General features: G+C 38.3%; 1 protein-coding gene across 2 annotated transcripts in view; it reads right to left on the reverse strand.

Annotated features, from left to right (window-relative positions):
- The window catches only part of ngef (neuronal guanine nucleotide exchange factor), a 112,177-nt gene that overhangs the window by 13,117 nt on the left and 78,290 nt on the right, over window positions 1–20,770 (reverse strand). The window contains exons 7-12 of one of the 2 annotated variants that reach the window (XM_039762301.1): window positions 19,899–20,059; window positions 17,680–17,832; window positions 15,967–16,096; window positions 8,928–9,002; window positions 4,540–4,629; window positions 3,775–3,938 (exon numbers count right to left, since the gene is read on the reverse strand). In XM_039762301.1, coding sequence (XP_039618235.1) covers window positions 3,775–3,938; window positions 4,540–4,629; window positions 8,928–9,002; window positions 15,967–16,096; window positions 17,680–17,832; window positions 19,899–20,059 — 773 coding nt within the window. The remainder of the gene's footprint in view (window positions 1–3,774; window positions 3,939–4,539; window positions 4,630–8,927; window positions 9,003–15,966; window positions 16,097–17,679; window positions 17,833–19,898; window positions 20,060–20,770) is intronic. The other variant, XM_039762307.1, reaches the window with a different exon arrangement.

Raw genomic sequence — 20,770 nt, forward strand, 5'->3', positions numbered from 1 at the left:
ACCAAATATTTGACATAAAGTAATTCAAATGATTTTCATATAAGTCATAGAATTGAGGCTTATATTGTGTCAGACTTTAAGAACCCATTGACAGGATGACAAACGAAAAAAGAAAGTCAAGCTTTTCTTGACATCACTTTTCATGTTCATTTGTGACCAGCCCAGTCTTTAAGGGAGAAACACCCAATAAAGAACAGTCAGTGGGGGTGCAGTGGTTGATCCCCAGACTGTCACTGACTAGCACCATATCATGCATTCATTCACAAAGTAGCCTCTAATGTAATACAGTATACTAATTCAGTGGGCTACTACATTTGTAATTTGTGTGACACAATATGTAAAAGCTACTTGATTCAGAAAACTGGGCCACCAGAAGTTCTGCCAATGGCCGAGTTCACTTCCTCAAGCAAATCCAGAAATTCTTATGATGGAGACACACCATTTGACAAGAAACAGCCTAAAATTACCATGAGAAATGACATGCGGCAGCTCTCAACCATTAACCAGCGGAGAGGAACAAGTATAAAACAAGGTTGACGTTAATTTGAATATTATTTTTAAACTGTGTATTCATACTAGATGAGTTGGCTCAGTTAGCTGATGGGTTGGCTACGAGTCTTATATATAAACGTCTACACGTGGAAGTGTGTGTGTCTGTCTGTCCGGTCCGGAAGTGAGGGGTGGAGTCGGGCTAAGGGCTCCACCTCCGAGGATATGCAAGCGAGGCCAGCATGTCGGCAAAACGAAACCTCCGAAGAAAGAGTCACTCGCTTAGCTGCTAATATAGAAGTGAGGCGAGCACATCGGAAAAACGGTATCCCTTTTCCTTTTCCTCCTGCCTCTAATACACAAGCGAGGCAAACACGTCGCCAAAACAAAACCTCCTAGGAGAGAGATGCCCAGAGTTCAATTACCTGACATCTCTACATTTAAATTTTTTTTCTGACAATTTCAATATTTTCTAGGACCCTGGGATTTCTACAGCAGGGGCTTACACAGCTAGTATTTTATAATAACGTAGTTGAGTTAGAACTGCTACTGAGGGTTTTAATACTTGATTAAATGTAACTGTTTATTGTCATGCATACAATTAAAATCTTACTTGCATGTGCCTCCGCAGACACGGAAAGTACACCAGAGACAAAATAATTGTAGAATAAATACAAAATAAAGATAAAGAGTGTCAGAAAATGTATGTGTAAGGCAGCAGTAGTAGTAGTAGTAGTAGCAGTGGAGTTGATAAGATTACTAATTTTTCATGAGTCCAATTGCAGTTGGGTAAAAACTATTCCTGAATCTGAAGGTGCGTGTTCAGATGAACTTCAGATGCTTCCCAGATGGGAGGAGGGTGAAAGTGGCAGTGCATGATGGCTGGAGTCCCGACTGATACTGTTTACCTTCCAGAGACACCGTGCGGTGTAGATGTTGTCGATTGGCTGTGATCTGCTTTGCTGTTTTCACCATGCGATGCAGAGTTCTGTGATCTTGAACTGAGCAATTGCTGTACCAGGATGTAATGCATTCTGTGAGAATGGATTCCACAGCACACCTGTAGCAACTGCACAGGGTTGTGGGTAACATCTGGACCTTCCTCCTTCTCCTGAGGAAGCAGAGCGTTGTTGTGCTTTCTTAACTCCTACTGAAGTTTGACTTGACCATTTAAAGTCATCAGTGAGGGTCACCACAAGGAACCTGAAGCTGCTAACCTGCTTCACAGCTTCCCTTCCGACGTAAATAGGACGATGCTCCCTCAACCATGATCAGCTCCTTAGTTTTGCTAACATTGAGGGTGAGGTTGTTGTCCTGGCACCATTCTTTGCTTTCTAATAATGGCAATTGCTAACTGGGTTTCTGTTCCATTCAGAGGTATTTCTCTGTGTTTAGCAATCTTTCTTTATTTGAGGGATTGACTTTATATTTCTGTCTGTTCTGCCACTTTTGATGTCAGGAATAGTGCAGCTTTTGTTCTGCACGGCTAACAGTGGGCATCTGTGACAATGAGAATAGTGCAAAGAATGCCACCGCCTCTTGAGAAAACCATAAAAAAAGGTACCATGATAACGTCACAAAAATATAAAAATTAATATAACCCCCAAAACAGAAACAGGCATAATTCCACAAATGACCTGAAATGAATCAGAACATTTTGAAATTACAGATTAACAAATAATAAAAGTAACAATCAGATGAAATAAATCAGAACATCTTCAAATGAGATCCTAACAAAAGTCAGCATAATGTAAAATGCTCTCAGTCCCTGACGTTAATCTGTAAAAAAGAAAAGTGTTGTGGAGGCTGTAGGAACACACAAAATGTCTGAGGAATATTGTAAGAGAGCAAAAATGACCAGGAGATGGTTAGTCAAAAAAAAAAAAAAAGGGTCAGAGGTGGATGATACAAGGGATTTAAAAAGCTTGGAACCAAACCTAAAGGGCTAGCCATTAATCAGGAGTCAAGGGCAAAGCAAAAGTTACATTCAGAGAAACAAACTTGGCACTGGAGTGTAAATGAATTTAGGAACTAACTATAATAAGGATGCATTAACCACTGAGGGATAATACATAAAGTGACCATCTCATTTATGTTTCATTACTTTCATGATGATATCAGCACAGTGATCTCAGTCATTTAACATATCCAAACATTGCTGGGAAACTGAAAAAAAATTTTGTTAAACTAAGCGAAAATTAAAAGATAAACCACATTAAAAGAATCCTAATGAAGAAAAAACAAGAAATATGAAAAAAAAAACATAAAACAATGTAAGTACCTGCCTAGAGTACAATAGCTCCTAGTGAGCAACAAAAAGGTACCATGATACATGAACAGGAGTCAAGCTAACAAAAGAGTATAGGAAGCATAAAACCAAGAAAAGAATGCACTAAATACGCCAACAGGAGATACATAATGTTAAAAAGACCCCACTGAGTTCACTTACAGCTGTAAAAATTATGACAATCTCCCTGCATCTCCAAGTTCCTTTTATAAGATAATGAATTGCTGTCCTGATGTTAAATGCAATGCCAACACAAGCATGCCCAACTCTCACAAAGTGCCTCAGCTTGACAGTCTCGAGGATGCAGTGTCACACACGTGTGCATGGGAGGCAGCTAAAGGGCTGGAATGAGAGTAATCCCAAGCCAGACTGTGAGGTGGTGAAGTGCACTAACTCTTTTCCCTCAGTTTTCTGCAGACCGTTCATGGGAAATTCGGCCTGGCCCTAATGACAGCAATTCTGGTCACTTTGATGTCACTTCCGGGCCCGAGTGAAGAAGACCCGTCCAGTTCCAGCCCCTCAGTTCTGTTCTGGACTCCAATTTATACACATCAGTACAAATCTTTAGCCATTTTTGTAGCCAGGGAATAAAATACGGGTGGCTTCCCCAAACCTTTCTATGGCTCTTTTTAATTGTTGTGACAGCAGCCATGTGGAAACCTCTAAAGACACCAGGCTTTGGGTCATAAAAATGTTAGGAGAACAACATAAAAGAAATCAACATTCAAATCTGTTCAACTGAACCCTTTGAGGACTGCCAATAATGCAAACGTTTACATTGGCAATTGTCTGATATTAAAGAACAGCTAAAAACAAATGTGGTTATCAAGAACAATATGGTAGCAAACATTTAGTGGAGAATCTACGGAAAGTCCATCCAGTGACACTCTGATTATAGCACCAGTTAGTTACTTTACTCTTCACTTTTTCACACCCATGGCCTCATTTTGTTTAGAGACATCAACAAGCCACCAATGCTGTGGAAAGCTGTCCCATACCTGGAGCTTCTTTTCGTCACCAACAGCAGATTATTGAATAGGAAGAAGTAGAGAGGCTGGAAGAGCTTCTTGGAGTGAAGAGTCCGGTTGCTCTTTGGGCCCATCATTTGAAGTAATTCTCCTCGCTTCACCAACCACCTGGAGTGTGAGATTATTGGCACTGACTGAAGAGACACATACATAAATATGTTATAATGGAAGTATTTTATAGACTTATATTACATAAAATTTGAAAAGCTACTATGTTAGAAGGTCTTAGTCCTAATTTAAAACAAACTTCCATGGGAAATGTTTGCTAAGCTCCTCGTTAGTGTATATGAGATTGGGTGATGTCCACTGACAGTTTCCATTTGCTGGTCACGACTAGGAATGAGAAGTTCTCAGTGTTTGTTTTAGAGTAGCAGTCTGGCTAAGAAACAACAAAATTACACAGGACGCATACGGATTTGTAAAATGAATATCTAAATGAACATAAAATAACTGAAAATGCAAATAAATCAGTAGTCAAAGTGTAAACATAATATCCTTAATAGAAAGAAAATGAAGATATTCACAATTACAAACAAGTTGGCAGCACATTCATAAAAGGCTCACTAGGAAAGTTTGCAGCCCTCAGCCTCTTATGCTGATTTTAAGTTTGAAACCCACCCTGAAATACTGTATATTTACAACTGATTGATCAATTTATTAATCATAAATGGAATTATAATTCATGCAATTTCTCATATATTCTTAATGAATTCCTGACTCAAAAACAACGTTTACCTTGAACTTGAACTCCAGGGTTTTCTCAATGGCAATGAGCTCCTCCGTTCGATTCATTTTTCTCACACCTTCATTGCAGTTCTTGACAATCTATAACAAACAAGCAGAAACAGAAAACAGAATGAAAATCTGCAAGTGACAAAAACAGAGGAGGCACAGCCATTTAAAGCAGCTGTCTTTGTCAGACGTCAGTTACAGACTGTTATCATTCTTCACACTTTAAAATGTATCCCTCCATTGATACATGTTTCTGCCAACTTCTAAAGGTAGTTTTGGAGATGTTTGAATATGGATCTCCATTATTTGCTTTCTTAGTTATGTACTTATCTAAGTCAATTTTTATTTTTGTTTCATTGGATGTTTACTGCCTTTCCATTTTGTTTTATTGTGGATTCTTCCATTTTGGGGTTTTGTCATCATTTAGACATGGCGGTTCAATGCTGGGGTGTGACTTTGGAGGAAACTGAACGTTATATCATACACATGAAAACATAAAAGCTATCATCAAAGAATTAGAGTCATCCAAAACTGGGCAAACTGAAGAGTGGTGTGTGTGTTCTTCTTGAGAATTCTGGTCTTTAATAACACTTATATTATAAGGATCAGAAGGCCATTGTTTTGGCCAACCATTGTCATATTGAAGCTGCTTTAGGAACAAAACAATGCCTTCATGCTACTAAAGAGTCAAAGGTTGGCAATGGAGGAGATGTGACATCTCAATAAATGAAAAGGTTGTGAAGAAACAGCAACAACACCATCAAGCATAAAATGAGGAATAACAGTTCAGCTATCTAATGTGTATATACACAACAGTGGAAATTCTCAATAGTTATATAAAACTAGCCATGTGCGCCCAACTACGTTGTGCGTGTTAAAGTTGTCTGTGAAGGGCTCCCTGTTTAAACGTGGCTGCCAGTCGTGAACTGGGCCCTTCGTCGCACAGCATTTTTTATAAGGGAAACAGAATTACAAAAGAAAACCCTTGGACATTGATTCGATAGTAACGGCCTACTCAGAATCACTGTCCGAATAGTAATTATGTGGTGGTGTAGGAGCATTTCTGCTTCTGTCCGTTCACAGTCCATCTCGTTTTCACGACGCTGTTGTTTCCTTTCACGATCTCTTCTCAACTTTTCTCCAATCTCGCAGGTTGCTTTGTGGTAATCCAAAGAGTAAGGCAATATACACGGAGCAATGGTTATAAAAGGGGGACACACAGGTATCCAGGCTCTTTAAAGCATAAATAGGGATCACTTCACTGACATGTGAGCAAGCCACGGTACAACTGTGAGACGCGCAGCACTCGCCGGCTACAACGTAACAATAATAATTTCCGGAACATGCTGTTATGTTGTCATTCGTTTTAACCACTGTCTTTCTTTCATCCATATGTTACGTAGGCACGTACCTTTTATCTTCAGCAATCTTATTCTCTAACCAGGCCTCAGGAGCTAACCAGCGTAAAACTGTCCACCACCCCTTCGTTATTCCGGCACATTGTTCACATCCGTGAGTAACAACAACGTACTAAACTGGAAGGTGGTCTACGCATGCATGGAATTCGCGGACAAACAAAGATCAAGATCTAAATGAAGATCTCTTTAGTTAATTTAAAGCATAACAATTTGTTTAGTTTGAATGTCTGTGTTTTGAGGTGTGACTGGAGTACTACAGTCTTCAGTAGTATAAGCCTGGAGGAGATTCTTAATGCAATGCCTATGTTTTAGCTGTCTCTCTACTGCCATCTAGTGCTTCTTCTTCTAATTCATTCGCGGACAAACAAAGATCAAGATCCAAATGAAGATTATATATAGAGATAGTTGTAAGTATAAAATAAAAAAACGTATTGGGAGTTCAAGATGATCCCTTTTTTATCGTGGGCAAACAGAGCTTTGACAAGGTGGAAGCTTTGAAAATGCCAGTTTCTTTAATCAAACTGAGGTCAAGTCTTTTATTTCTCTTTTTTATGCTCACAAAGAACTTAAAGTTCAGAAACACGTGGAGAAACATAGCTGCCCATATAACTACAGTTGCCCAAACCAAACACCTTAGCATCTATAAGGTGCCATTCATGGTTTGCAGTGTTGCCTTGGTTAAAGAGCTAACAAGAAACAAATAATATATATTGAGTATATATAATAATATGGGCGATAAATAATAAAAAATATGGGAAAAACGTGTACTATAGATTGATAGAGAGAGCTGAGGTGATTAGGCATCAGTTTTAATTGACTAATGGATAATACAGTATATTTATTATTCAGTAATACACTATATGACCAATAGTTGACACCTATCCAGATTACTGTATTCAGGTGTTTTAGCCGCACTCATTTTTACCAAGTGTGTAAACTCAAACACATAGCCATGGACTCCCCATTGGCCAACAATAGTAGTAGAATGGTTCGTAGTGTAGAGCTCAGTGACTTTAACTCTTTCAGGATTGATGTCAGTGTTTGTCGAAACTCAGGGGTAGAGGATGGTAATCGGCTGTAAACTGAGACAAAACTCGCCCTTATGTTTTAGTTTGACTCTTTTTAGAAGGAAAGTTAAGTAGCTTTGTTGATTTAACTTCATTTCCCTGCTCGTTCATGAGTAGCAAAGAGCAAACAACCTCTAAAATGGCATTAACATCTGGCATGAGACTAAAGAGGATGTGCAAATTAAAACACTCTATGGACATTTTACTTATTTTCGTTGAATCAGACTCTGAATTGTCGGACTTGGAATTTGATGCAAGTGATCAGGAGATGGATATCGAAAACGTAAGTGAGGTAACAGCATCAGCTGATCAATCCCCAGCTGATCGTGGTGTTGTGTAGCTGATACACCTACAGCAGCATTTGCCTGGGAGGACCACCACTTATGATGACAAGAAGTACAAACCATATTGCGTCACAAACTGTGACTGCCACTGAAGCCCACCTGCTGTGCGAAGACAGCCAGGCAGCCAGCCCACCATGCATTCCTGCTGGCCATCGAAACACCCCTGCACAGCCACTTTTGCCAGAGATGCCAAACATGCACCAACAGCAGCCACAGCTTGTAGCAACAGATGTTTTATGTTGATTAATGTGTGAAACCATTGCTTTGTGTATTTTTCAGAAAACTGAACTTTTTGGAAAAACATATTCAGCCCTCAAAGAGTTAAACATAGTAATGTCATAGGATGTCACCTTCATAACTAGTCAGCACGTGACATTTCTATCTGCTAGATCTACCCTGGTCTACTGTAAGTGCTATTATTGTGAAGCAGAAGTGTCTGGGACCAACAATGGTTCAACCATGAAGTGGTAGACCACACAAACTCACAGAGTGGGGTCACTGAGTGCTGAAGCACATAGCACGTAGAAATCTCTGATCGTTTGTTGCATCACTCACAACGGTGTTCCATACTGCATCTGGAAGCAATATTTGCACAAGAAATGTGTGTCAGGAACTTCATGAAATGGGTTTCCATGGCCAAGCAGCTTCACATCAGCCTATAAGATCACTGTAGTCCTGTGGAGTGATGAATCATGCTTCACTATCTAATAGAAGAAAATCTAGGTTTGATACCAGGAGAGAGCTACATTTTGGAATGTATAGTAACTACTGTAAAGTATGGTGGAGGAAGGATGATTTTTTTTTGTTAATTCTATAGCCATACAAAAACAATTCAGACAATCGTGCACTTCTAATTTTGTGGCAATAGTTTGGGGGAGGCCTAGAATGACTATGCTAGGTCCCAAAGGGACGATGAAGACATGGGGGAACTCAAGTGGCCTGGACAGAACAATGACCTTAACCCTTGTGAGCCAGGTCTTCTCATCTAACATCAGTATTTGACCACAAAATTGCTCTTATGGCTGAATGGTCACAACTTTCCACTGACACACTGCCTTTAGGAAAGCCTTCCCAAAACATCTGAGGTTATTTTGGGATGTCCACCAAGCTCATATAGGTGTGATGATCAACTGGCCACAAACTTTTGGCCTTATATCGTATCTTATTTGTTATCTTACTGTATTCTGAATGTACTGTAGTGATAGTTTGTGAAGAATGAAATTTAGAATTAAAGAGGCATAAAGACATACTGTAATCACCAAGAGCAGGATTCATAGCTTTTCAAAAGCAAAAATGTTTGATTTCTTTTTTTTTTGGAAAATAACAAGTTTCCTTTTCTTTTATCTGATATTTAATCTGGGAAAGAAATATTCTTATTGTGTGCATTTTTACAATTTAAATGTGTCGTCATCATGTACTTCTTAATAAAATATATAAAGTGAATATTGGCTAATAAACAGTAATGCATTAATCATGTAATGTTTTAACGTCTGCTGATCTCAAGTTCTGAAGAATTAGATGAATGACAATCAATGTATGTGTTGCCAAAGATGTGACTTTACCTTTTCTAGCTCTGCTAGTGCTTTGACTGCATTGGCCTCTCTTTCTGAGCCCTCCTCAACATTCTTCAGGATGTTCTACAAAAGACACACAAACATGGATTATTCAGTCTCAGAGTGCTTGAATTCACTGCAATGTAACTGAGGTACTGCACAGTAAGGCATGAAGTGTACAGTGGTGGTGGTCATGATTAGCAAGAAGATGTATGGATTAGGAGCCAAGCCAAAGGCAGGAGGGGATTTCAAGAGAACATCAACATCAGGAGATTTGAGGTAAGAGCTCACCTGGAGGAACAACGTGGCACAGAGTCTGTATTGTCTTGTTTTTATCTGTTTGCTTACTCTACTGGGATAAGTACTCAAAGGCTAGAAGAAGATAAACAAAGCCTAACATTACCTTAACCACTGACCTCAATTCAGCATTATTTAGGGAGGGCACAATATAAAACACAGACCTAATATAGTGGGAAATAGGCCTGGGGCTCCCACTTTACTTTCATAAATATGTCCCTTATCTGAAGATGTCTGATTAATGGGGCTGCAGAATGGTTAACACTACTGTCGTGATTTCAAATGGCTCTCACCTCCAAGTTTTGATTAATGATTCATTAGTATTAGTTCTCTTCTGTTTCCTATGTTCTATTTGAGTTTTATTTCTGTAAATTGTTCTTAATTGTTTATTATTTACTCTTAGTTTCTTCAATGTGTCTAATTAATTGTCTTCTTTGTTTTTAAATATTTTGCACTTAAGGTGAGGGACAAGAATCCTAACTAGGTAACAGTCGTCAGGCACTACAATCAGGATGATAAAATCTCCAAGCTTCCACTGGTTCAGTGTGGTGGCATTTGCTCTCAGTTGTTTTCTTCTATTCCCTTTTGTGTTCTTTCTTTGCAAGTTTAGTTCTCACTTTGACCATTTAGCTTTGGATTTTCGTATTTTCAGTTTTTTACCATTGTTAGTTCATTCAATGGTCTTGGATGTTCTACTTTGTTATTATTGGATTATTAATTTCCAGAGATGGGGGACTCGAGTTAGACTCAAGTCACAATTTTCAGGACTTGAGACTTGCTTGATTGAAGTAAGAAAATGACTTAACTTGACTTTGACTTGAGAGGAAAATGACTTGATTTGACTTTGACTTGAGAGTAAGTGACTTGAGACTTGACTTAAAGTGGAAGACTCGACAATGACTTGAACTTTTAAATATAATTCGTTTAATAAAATAAAATAATTTAATAAAATATTTATGACTCAGCAGCACCATAATTGGCCTGCCTTAACGCTGCACAACTCTTAACGTTACCAAGAAGAAGAAGAAGAAGAACGCTGCACAACTCAAACCGCGCCAAACATGGCAGACAATAGTCGAGCTCCTCATATAGTCACGTTTGGCTATAAGGACTTTGAACTAGACTGTACTAACAAAAAAAAGATTTGCCAGATGCAGAGAATGCAACGCGAGAGTATCAGACATGACAACCACAACATCAAATTTCATCCGGTACTTCAAAAACCACAAGGAAAGGTAAGAAAGTCGAATTCTTTATAGTCAATTTAATAAAATGATTACTAATTAATTAAATTAATCTTTTCTGTTTGTCATAATTTGGCCTTGGTTGCATGTTTTTTTATCAGAAATGTGATGATCATCTCATAAATAAAACGCTATAACGTTACCAGTGGCGTAGCCACATTTTAATGTTGAGTGCAACTTGAAATGAAAGGGCTTCTCGATATTACATGTAAACTATAATGTTTATATTAAATGTGCACATTTTCAAGCGTTTGTATGGACTGACTGCGTGTGGTTAGTTGAATGGCAGCTCGTGTAACGTTATACTGCATGAAAATCTAAGATGAAAGCGTCAGTGCAATCACTTCTCCTTCAATAACTCGTTCAAAACTTTTTGGTCATACAGACAAGAATAATTTCATCGTTCGAATCGGTTACGTTAAGTGTCTATAATTTTTTTGTGTACACTCACAATAACAACAAAATGTTGTGTGCTGTATAACAATGAAACCAGTTCAAATAGAAAACAAATATATCAGATTATATATTATGTATGAAACGTGTATATTGCGCGTCCACCGCAGAGATGACGATTAAGCTTCATAACTTAATCACTGGGCTATATTAACATACATTATATTTATATTCTGCTGAAATGAAAAAGATCCGTTCATTTTAATTAACGAGATTCATCACTAACGTTAGATTAAAAAGAGTGGATAAATCCCCTACTGTGCCTTATAATGGACAGCATAAGTATTAAAGCATCATATATAAAACATTTCCTCGATCATTAAGAAATTGTTTTTTTGAGGAAAACATTTCAGGATTTCTCTCTATATAATGGATATGTATGGCACCCCGAAGTTTGAATTTCCAAAATGCAGTTTAAATGCAGCTTTAGAAGACTCTAAACGATTCCAGCCGAGGAGGAGGAGTCTTATCTAGTGAAACAATCGGTTATTTTCTAAACAAATGGACAATTTATATACTTTTTAACCTCAAATGCTGGTCTTGTGTTGTCTCTGCACAGTCTGTGTGATTCGGGAAAATACAGTCTTGGATTGCAGCAAAAGTGCAGACACAGTGTTTACACAGTTAACATGTATAGAAGCTCAAATGCCCTTTACAAAAAAGGTAAAACAGCATTGCAGGATGTTTTTGACATTAAAGATATAAAAGAGATTGTTGTTTTTGACATCTATTAACTGTATTTACCCGAATCACACAGACTGCACAGAGGAGACAAGACCAGCATTTGAGGCTAAAAAGTATATAAATTGTCAATTTGTTTGGAAAATAACCAATCATTTCGGGCTTTCTGAAGCTGCATTTAAACTGCATTTTGGAAGTTCAAACTTGGGGCGCCATACATATCCATTATATATAGACAGAAATCCTGAAATGTTTTCCTCAAAACAAAAAAAAAACAATTTCTTTATGACTGAGGAAAGAAAGACATGAACATATTGGATGACAAGGGGGTGAGTACATTATCTGTACATTGTTGTTGTTAAAGTAAACTAATCCTTTCAGATTGAATTGCATTATACATTTTAGACTGGATTTCTTAGTTTTAAACATTTTGTGTAAGCAACACAATTTTATTTTCAGATATTAATGTAGCACAGATATGCATATAATTTAAATATAGCAATGCAAATAAGATACATAATATATGTATATAAGTTCATCTTTTATGTAAAAATTTTTCTGTGCAAAAATAAACATATCGAAAATTTAACCTCTGTTTGTTTTAGTACTGCAACTTGACTTGACTTGGCTTGAAACTTATCAGGACTCGACTTGACTTGCTTAGGGTGAACCCTTGACTTGACTTGACTTGCTTGATTTGTCTTAACTGTGACTTGAGACTTGACTCGAGACTTGATGGTTAACACTTGAAACTTGCTTAGACTTGATCATATGCGACTTGTCTCCATCTCTGTTAATTGCAGTTCTCAAATTCTGCATTTTGTTTAGGATTGTGGATTTTAAAGTTTTGGCCCACCTTAAATCTGTTCGCACCTTTCCGCCAGCGTCTTTTGTCCTGTAAATGTGCCGATAAAGACAAGCAGCGAGTAGCCTACTATTCCATCCTTTGACCGCCTTAGAAAGTGCACAAAGCTCTCTAGCACTTCACTCCCAGATAAGCAGTCAAGGCATGAGCTGGGAGAACTTTGTGCACGTTCTAAGGCGGTGGGGGGATGGGATACCAGGCTGCTTTACAGGACAAAAGACGCCGACGGAGAGATGCGAACAGATTTAAGTTGAGGTTTTCCGTAGGCTCTGGTAATTCTAGTGTTAATAAGTCTATTCAAAGTTTAATTAATTTGTGGTCAGGTTTTTGATGTTTTTTTTCTTTCTCTTTTAGGTAAAAGAACAAAACAACAAAGGCCTCACAGCTCCAGAGTTATGGCTTTGAACACTGTTGATGTGACGTTGGTGCTTTTTCCAGCAGCTATGTAACCCAACTTAGTGATGTGCAGATGTGTTAACTTGTGATAATAAGCTGGACTGTATGATTAAGGGTGGGTGTGTGAGTGTGACTACCCTCCCATCCAAAGTTGCATCCTGTCAACTCTTGATGCTGGTGGAATTGCTTTGATTTCTTTCAACCATAAATTGGGCAAAAAGGGTTATTTTCAGTGTGGTGTCCTGTGATATTTGAAGCACTTCAGATTCCATGTTCAATTTTACAAAGTTACAGAAAGTTTAAAAAGTAGCTCTTTTAATTTTAGTTCAGTGCTTTCTAAACTCTAAAATAGAAGATACCACTAAACAGCAGACTTCTTCACTTTAACATAATCCTGATACTCTGTATGTTCAATTCTTCATAATAACTATTCATGGTGGCTCTAAAATCCGTACTGACCCCTACTCTCTCTTCTGTTTCTTTTTCCGGTTTCTTTGTGGTGGCGGCCTGCGCCACCACCACCTACTCAAAGCATCATGATGCTCCAACAATGATGGACTGAAAGCCAGAAGTCTACGTGACCATCATCATCAGGTCCTTCCATGAAAATATGATGATTTATGTTAGGTAGAATGCCCAGAGGGGACTGGGCGGTCTCTTGGTCTGGAACCCCTACAGATTTTATTTTTTTCTCCAGCTTTTGGAGTTTTTTTGTTTTTTCTGTCCACCCTGGCCATCGGACCTTACTCTTATTCTATGTTAATTAATGTTGACTTATGTTTATTTTTTATTGTGTCTTCTATTTTTCTATTCATTTTGTAAAGCACTTTGAGCTACATTTTTTTGTATGAATATGTGCTATATAAATAAATGTTGATTGATTGATTGATTCTTCCATCAGGATAGTTGTTTACTTTCAATCACATCCCTGAGTCTCAATAGTGACGAGCACAATGATTTGTACAAAATTTAATTTGCAATTTAAGCTTTGCTTTGAAAAAAAATTCAAAGTAGTGTTTTACCACAAAAATATTTGTGTTATTAGCATATACTGTACATAAATTCATGTTATCTTCGATCTTTGAAACCATATGCAAAAGCATGGCAAAATGTATTCTGTCACAATCAGTAGAAAGTTTGGCACAGCTAGAAAGCATTTACGTGCAAGCACTTTAGATTCACTTCTCTGCTCCTACAATCCATTGGCCTGCAAATGTTGCTCCCGGTGAGTCAACAGAAGGATTCTGACTTGGATCAGCTACTTCAGTTGGGAAAGTGAGTGCAGATACCCCAATGAGCTGTGTGGAACAAAACTGGTGGTTTGAATGTGCAGGCTGGCAGATAAGAGCACAGAGAGCCACATAGAAGGGGACGAAAAGATCAGGGAGGTGTTAAATGGCAACCGAGGAAGGAGACAGCAGTTTTGACTGCAGACTGACCTTCAAGGAGAAAAATTTTAAAACATCCAAAACCTCATTTTACATTGTTTCAGTTTTTGTAATCACATGCAAAATTAATTTTATGAGCAATTTTGTGAAATGAAACTTTGCTGTTTTGCTCATCACTATGTCTTACAGTCATTAATTTTCCTGCACGTGGCTTTCCAAGCACACATGTTTAACTGGATCCCAAAGTAAAAAAAGGAAGATTATGGGTATAATACCTCCATTGGCATTGTCTTTTATTTGAGCAAGTTCTCTAACAGAAGAGAACATTTCCATTCTGCTACTTGCTGATTGGTTTTAGTTCTTCTGATAGCCATAGCCTTTTATCCTTATTTTGTTCCAACAATCTATGTGAGAGCTGTGACATCGCATTGATAAATGCTGTACTGTGCTGATTATGAAAGATGTGCAAAGTTAAAAAAGGCAGGGAACATCCAGCACACTTAGACTGGCCAAAGATTTTTGTTTGTTGAGCCTGTCTTGAATGTGATCATTAGTAATGAACAAGACAAGCAAGTTTCAATTCACTTACATTTTCATGAAACTGACACTAAAATTCAGTTTGCAAGTGATTTTGCAAATGAGAAATTTGAAACTGTGATATTATAGTCAGGGTTTGTTTCCTGTTTGTTATTAAATGTCATTATTAAATTTCTATTGTTCTTATAACTATTCTTCTTGTTGTTTTCATAATATTCATTATTTCGAATTTATGTATCACATGTTTAATTTGTTTGAATGTATCCCTTGTGTTTCATGGATGGAACTTCAGGAGGCAGGGCCATCATGACATCACTACTGAACGACTGCCTTCAGTCTTCACACTGAGGTTGAGGAGATGGTCCTAGTAGAGTATCATTAGAGTTTTGGAGTAAAGATCTTGCTCTGAGTATTGTGCTGGATTTTCTAGTTTACTAAAATTTTGTTACTGGTTATTGAATTTTCCTATTGGATTTTGGAATTGGACTTGTTTGCCTTGGATTGCCCTTTTAGGTATATCCTTTTGCCCCTTTTTGGCTTTGTTTTGCTATTTTTTGTTATTCGTTTGTTTAATTAATACGTTTTTTGAATTTTATGAATACGGTGCACTGCATTTTTTTTAAACTATGGTATATTTTTCATACAAAGACACACTAAAGACACATTACCGTATTTTCTCCACATCTTTAAAATGATTGAAATTGAGCACTGGGAAGGAGTGTGGCTTCAACCAGAAGAGTCCTCTGTCTGTTTCCTCCCAGTACAAACAGTGGTGACCCATATAAAGAATAGTGTCACCCCAGTTGAGTCCACAATCCATTGAATTGCTTGTTTGTCTCTAGATCACAACTCACACTCACCATAGTACAATAGTCAGTTTGCGGCAGTGACATTAACTAACAGAGGATCAATACACAAGCCTTTCCCACATTTGGCTCCCACTCTTCATTTTCTTTTGCCTTTTCTTTTATTTGCCTCATTCACTTCTGGGGAGCCCGTGGTGCACCACTCTGTTGTTTGCCCCACCATTTAGGACTGAACTATTTATGAATATGTTGAACAATTCACTCAGTTAATGCAGACTGCACAATCTCAAAGTTCTGAAAGATATCAAAGAATACAAATGCCAAGATAGTTGTAGCCCAGATCCTAATCCATCTACTCAGCCTGCCATCTCATTGCTTTACCTGAACAAGCAGCTTGAGTTTGATAATCCTCTGAAAGGGAAGGATGAGAAAGGAAGTGAAAGGCAGTCCTTTGCATTTGGAGTCTCTCTCAAGCTGAGCTATCACATCCTTGAAAGTTGTGTTTTCCTCACTGAATAAACACAAAACAATGACGTTAAATTACAAAAGCTACTGGGATCAGCACCCATACTATTAACACATCTAAATCCCCTTTTAAATGTAGTCATGCCCAAGCTCTCTTACTTATCTTTTACATTGTCTAGTTAGTAGGAGTGTACGTGGTAAATTAAACTGAGTATTATCCTTCTGACATCCTCACTGCTCCAGGAACCTAGGTGGAAGTCCCTGATCATTCTTTGCATAAACTTTTCTTTTATGCCCATTTTGTGTTTCCTCTGGACACTTCATGTTCTTGCCATATCCCAAAGAAGTACACATTAGACTGAATGACTGGCTCTGCGTGAGTGAGTGTTGGTATGTGAGTGACAGTGTCCTGTGATGCACTGACATCCTGTCCAGGGTTCATTCCTAATCTGGATTCTGTGAATCTGAATTGTATTAACTGTTTAAAAATATGGATGAACGGACAGACTGTCCTTCTTTTGAGAAATAAGGAAATTATTATGAGATGTGGCAATTTCATTCCTGGAATGCACCTTTAAATAATGTACATGTGGAACTCTACACTAGTGACTACTGACATCTTCAAAGTACTCCCCTTGTGCATCTATACACTGACTTAAACGGTGTTCCCATTTCTGGAAGCAGGCCTGGAACTCATTTTCAATATTAATGTCCATCATTGTTGTTTTTGGCTGTCTGCTTCTGGGGTCATCCCTCACATCTTCTCTCCCATCTTTGAACCTCTTATGCCACTCACACACCATCGACTTTTTCATAACATCTTCACCATATGTCACTTGCAGCAGCTGTAGTGTTTCAGTAGCGCATTTGCCGATTTTCACAAAAAGTTTAATATTAATATTCGTACTTTGCTCTAAATTTCAATCACCCATTTTTACGCCAAAGTGTACACGCAGACATCGAATACCTTCCCAATAGCTAAATAACAACTGGCTCTATCATCTTGCAGTTTTCTCATGTATAAGTTCAAACATGTTCAAACACGAATACTCATGTGATTTCGATACCATTACGTCATGGGTGACAGTACACGGCCATTCTGGGAATTAAATCACACCTCGTACATCTTAACCAATAGGTGAGTTCCCATAGATAACCCTAGAGGACGCTATAACAAAAGAGTGTAAGCTATAGATGAATATGCATTGCTTTATGTCTAATGTGAGATATGAGTAGCTACAGTGTTAGTCAAGTGGTGGCCATAATATTGTTAGGAAGAGACATCTCCAGACCACACTAATTTTAACTGGGACAATATGGAGATGCTTTTACTTCTGTCAGTATTTCTTTGGATGATGGAATGAAACAAACTGAGGGAAGTAAAAGCACATTCTACATCCTAGTTAAAAATCAATGTGCTGTATAAGGTGTCATTGCTATCCTCTTTAGGTTTTAATAACTCTTTGTAGCTTGACATGTTTGATAAAATGTCTAATGAACATCATCATGTATCTTCATTTAATGTACACTGCTAAAAATAAAATATGATCATTAATCATCATATCTTAAAATAATGGAAATTAACAATAGAGTGGAGTGTTCTGGCTTCCGTGTTTCATTGCTTCTCACCATATTCTTCTGTAGGCCCTGTCTTGGTACGTTTGATTTGATACATAATTTACAAATTCATGAAAGTATGTGAAGGCGTGGTGGTAGACAATGTCACAGACATCTGATATGATAAAATTCTCTTCAAAACGCTGCTCCAGATCTAATAAAAATCTGAAAAAGAAAAAAACAAACAGAGCTCAATAGACGTTCTCTGTGCAGTACTTTCCATTAAATATGGCATCATAAAGCAAAATGGATATCAGTCAGTGATGTTACATTGACATTTGATGGGCCAAGAAGTACATAGTGAAGTTAACAGAATGGGACATCCAAAAGACAAAGGTAAGATGGGATAAAATGAGGTGACACCAAGTCGAGAAGACAGAACTGGCTGAGCTTAATGGATGAATGATACAAACCAATAGCGGGTGCTCAGAGTTATGTGGTCGTATTTCTTGACAGTGGTTTTCAATGTTCACATCATAACCAATCTGCCTGTGAGCTCATGGATAAATTGTATGTCAGAGGATGTGCAGATAGCTGCTGAAGTGCAGTGGGTTGAACAAGGAGGATTTAGAAGATGCTGGAAAGGATATGAGATGAAGCAAGAACTGCAGACGTAACAACATGGTGGAAAAGAAGTATTGAGAAATCTATCCCTATCAAATCATACAGCTTTGGAGTGTTGATATTTTAATAAGGGATACCTTTGTACTGGAAGGACTGGGAGAGAGAGTTTATTTAGGACACTTCCTGGGAACTCTAGAGGGTAGGCCTAACGGCTTACAGCAGGGCCACGGGTTTGGAGCATAGAGGCTCAATCCTGCTGGGGCACTTGACTCGGCCATGGGGCCACGTTTGCTGAGCCCTTGTTTGCAGCACTTCTGCCAAACCTGGAAGTGCTGCTGGAAGAAGGTCATCAACCACCTGGAGCACTTCTGGGTACCCTATAAAAGGAGCCAGTGGCCGCTACTCTAAAGGCCAGAGTCAGGAGGTAGAAAGATGAAACTGGCTGAAAGAGGAGTAGAGGCAGAAGGACTAGGAAAAGGAAGGAAAGAAAAGACTTTGCATACTTTGGTGCTGTACTGTGCTATGCTCTGGGGAGCCAGGAAAAAGTGCTTTCCCATGGCATTATATATATATATATCCTCACTCTCTTGACTCTGTTCTTCTTACCTCTCTTGTATTGCTTTAAAATTGACTTTAAGTTTTCCCCTAGCTACAATATTATTAATCAGGTCAGTTGGACTCTTCTTTTCTCAAAAACATGAAACTTGCAGTAACGTACTAGTGACTCTTGAGGGCCATTTGGCAAGAATAGACAACAGCAGGAAACTACCAGACAGATAAAATAGTAAGAAAAAAATAGGAAAAAACAGGTTGAACATGTGTTCAGGTGATGAATCTGATATATCATGACTGTACTCATACAATTTGCTAGAGTTACAGTCTCATGGAGTTTAGCCTACAGGCTGTTTAGGAGAAGGTTATCTGTTCTTACTGTTAATGAATTGCCTGTGCCACTATTCAGTTTGACATTTTTGCTTTCTCTCCAATGATACATCCTGTAGGCAGCTCTGCTTGGTTCATCGACAAAGGCGCGATAGACAAATGAGTGTCAACAAACCCGCTAACTGGTTTTCGACAAATGTGCGCAGACAAAATCGTGAGAGAGGCCAAGAGAGTGGCAGGGCGTGATCTTAAGGACTATCTGCGTGCTGTGCTGATGGCATGCCGCGTCTCATAATATTGACTTCTAAAATAAACATTATTATATATGCTTTAAACTAGTAATTCATATTTAATGAAACTTTCGCGATTTTGTCGGGGCGATTTTGTTAGCACGATTTTGATGGCGCGTTTTAATCGCCGCTATTTTGTCGGCTCGCATATGTCTATCGCGCAAATGACGGGTCACAGCTCTGCTTAGAAGTGCTGCAGACTGACTAAATTGAAATGCTTATGCAGATCGCCATGGGCCCTTTTGCAGATCAAGTCCAATAGACATGGTCAAGAATCTGAATGTTAATCATTAAGGCCCAAGAAAGAAATGATGTGGCAGCTGCCAGGACAGGAGATGTTACATTGCAAAAACATATCACCACTTACTAAAGCAGTGATCGATAAAATGTGCTGGCATGTAAATATATTTAAAATAAACTTCATTGAAGAGAAATACTGAATTAACTATTAAACCCAACATATACTCGCTGCAGGTCCACAAGAACACATCCTACCTTTCGCTGACCTTCATGACATCCAGAATGTTAGAGAACATAAAGTGCATATCAGATTGGCTGAGGCACTTTTTCAGATCTTTGTTCTCCATGAAGTGGGTCACAAGCAGCTCCACACTCTTGTAGTAGGAAGCCTCTGAGGTAAGCAGCTCAAACATGGCCTAGAGAAGAACACAGTGGCATTAGAAAAGTCTAAAAGAGCAGATGAGAAATGAGACCTCTGAGGTGGGATGAACAGTTCTCACGTAATGATTTGTCATATGTCTTAGATATGCTTAGAAATGCTTGGTGTGCAGAGCTTGACAGTGAGAAAGAAAATCAATGTTTCTGGGTATCAAAGGGAAGCATTGCTATTGGATAGGTGAAGATTGGATTCCTGAAAGAACCCACTGATACACTTCTGTGAACTGTTGAACCTGAACATATTTAAAGTCAAAACCAGAAATCAGCAATATATTTGGCATTACTAGGGGTGAGAGCCATTGGAAAAAATTCACTTGTAATTAAACAAACATGTTTAAGTCGAAATCTTAACATAGTTAGATTGTAATAGTTGCACAATACATGAAATTCATCATTCTACAGTTTGTTTTTAATTTCTTTGTAATCTTAAAAAGCATTCGAGGGCAAAGTTCACCCCAGCATCATCAGGTGCAAAGGAAGAAGCAACCCTGGACATGGTAGTAGACTATCACAAGGCACACAAATGATGCATCGACCATCACTTATAGTGAGATATTTCAAAGCTGTCAATCGATTGGGGATGCTGGGATGTGCTGTGAGATCGGAGTATCTGCAGAAAACCCACAGGAACATGGGGAATGAATGCAAACTCCACACAGGAAAACAAATATCCTGCTAAAGCTGAAATG

Source organism: Polypterus senegalus, chromosome 1 (assembly GCF_016835505.1).
Source record: "Polypterus senegalus isolate Bchr_013 chromosome 1, ASM1683550v1, whole genome shotgun sequence".
NCBI classification, from domain to species: domain Eukaryota; kingdom Metazoa; phylum Chordata; class Cladistia; order Polypteriformes; family Polypteridae; genus Polypterus; species Polypterus senegalus.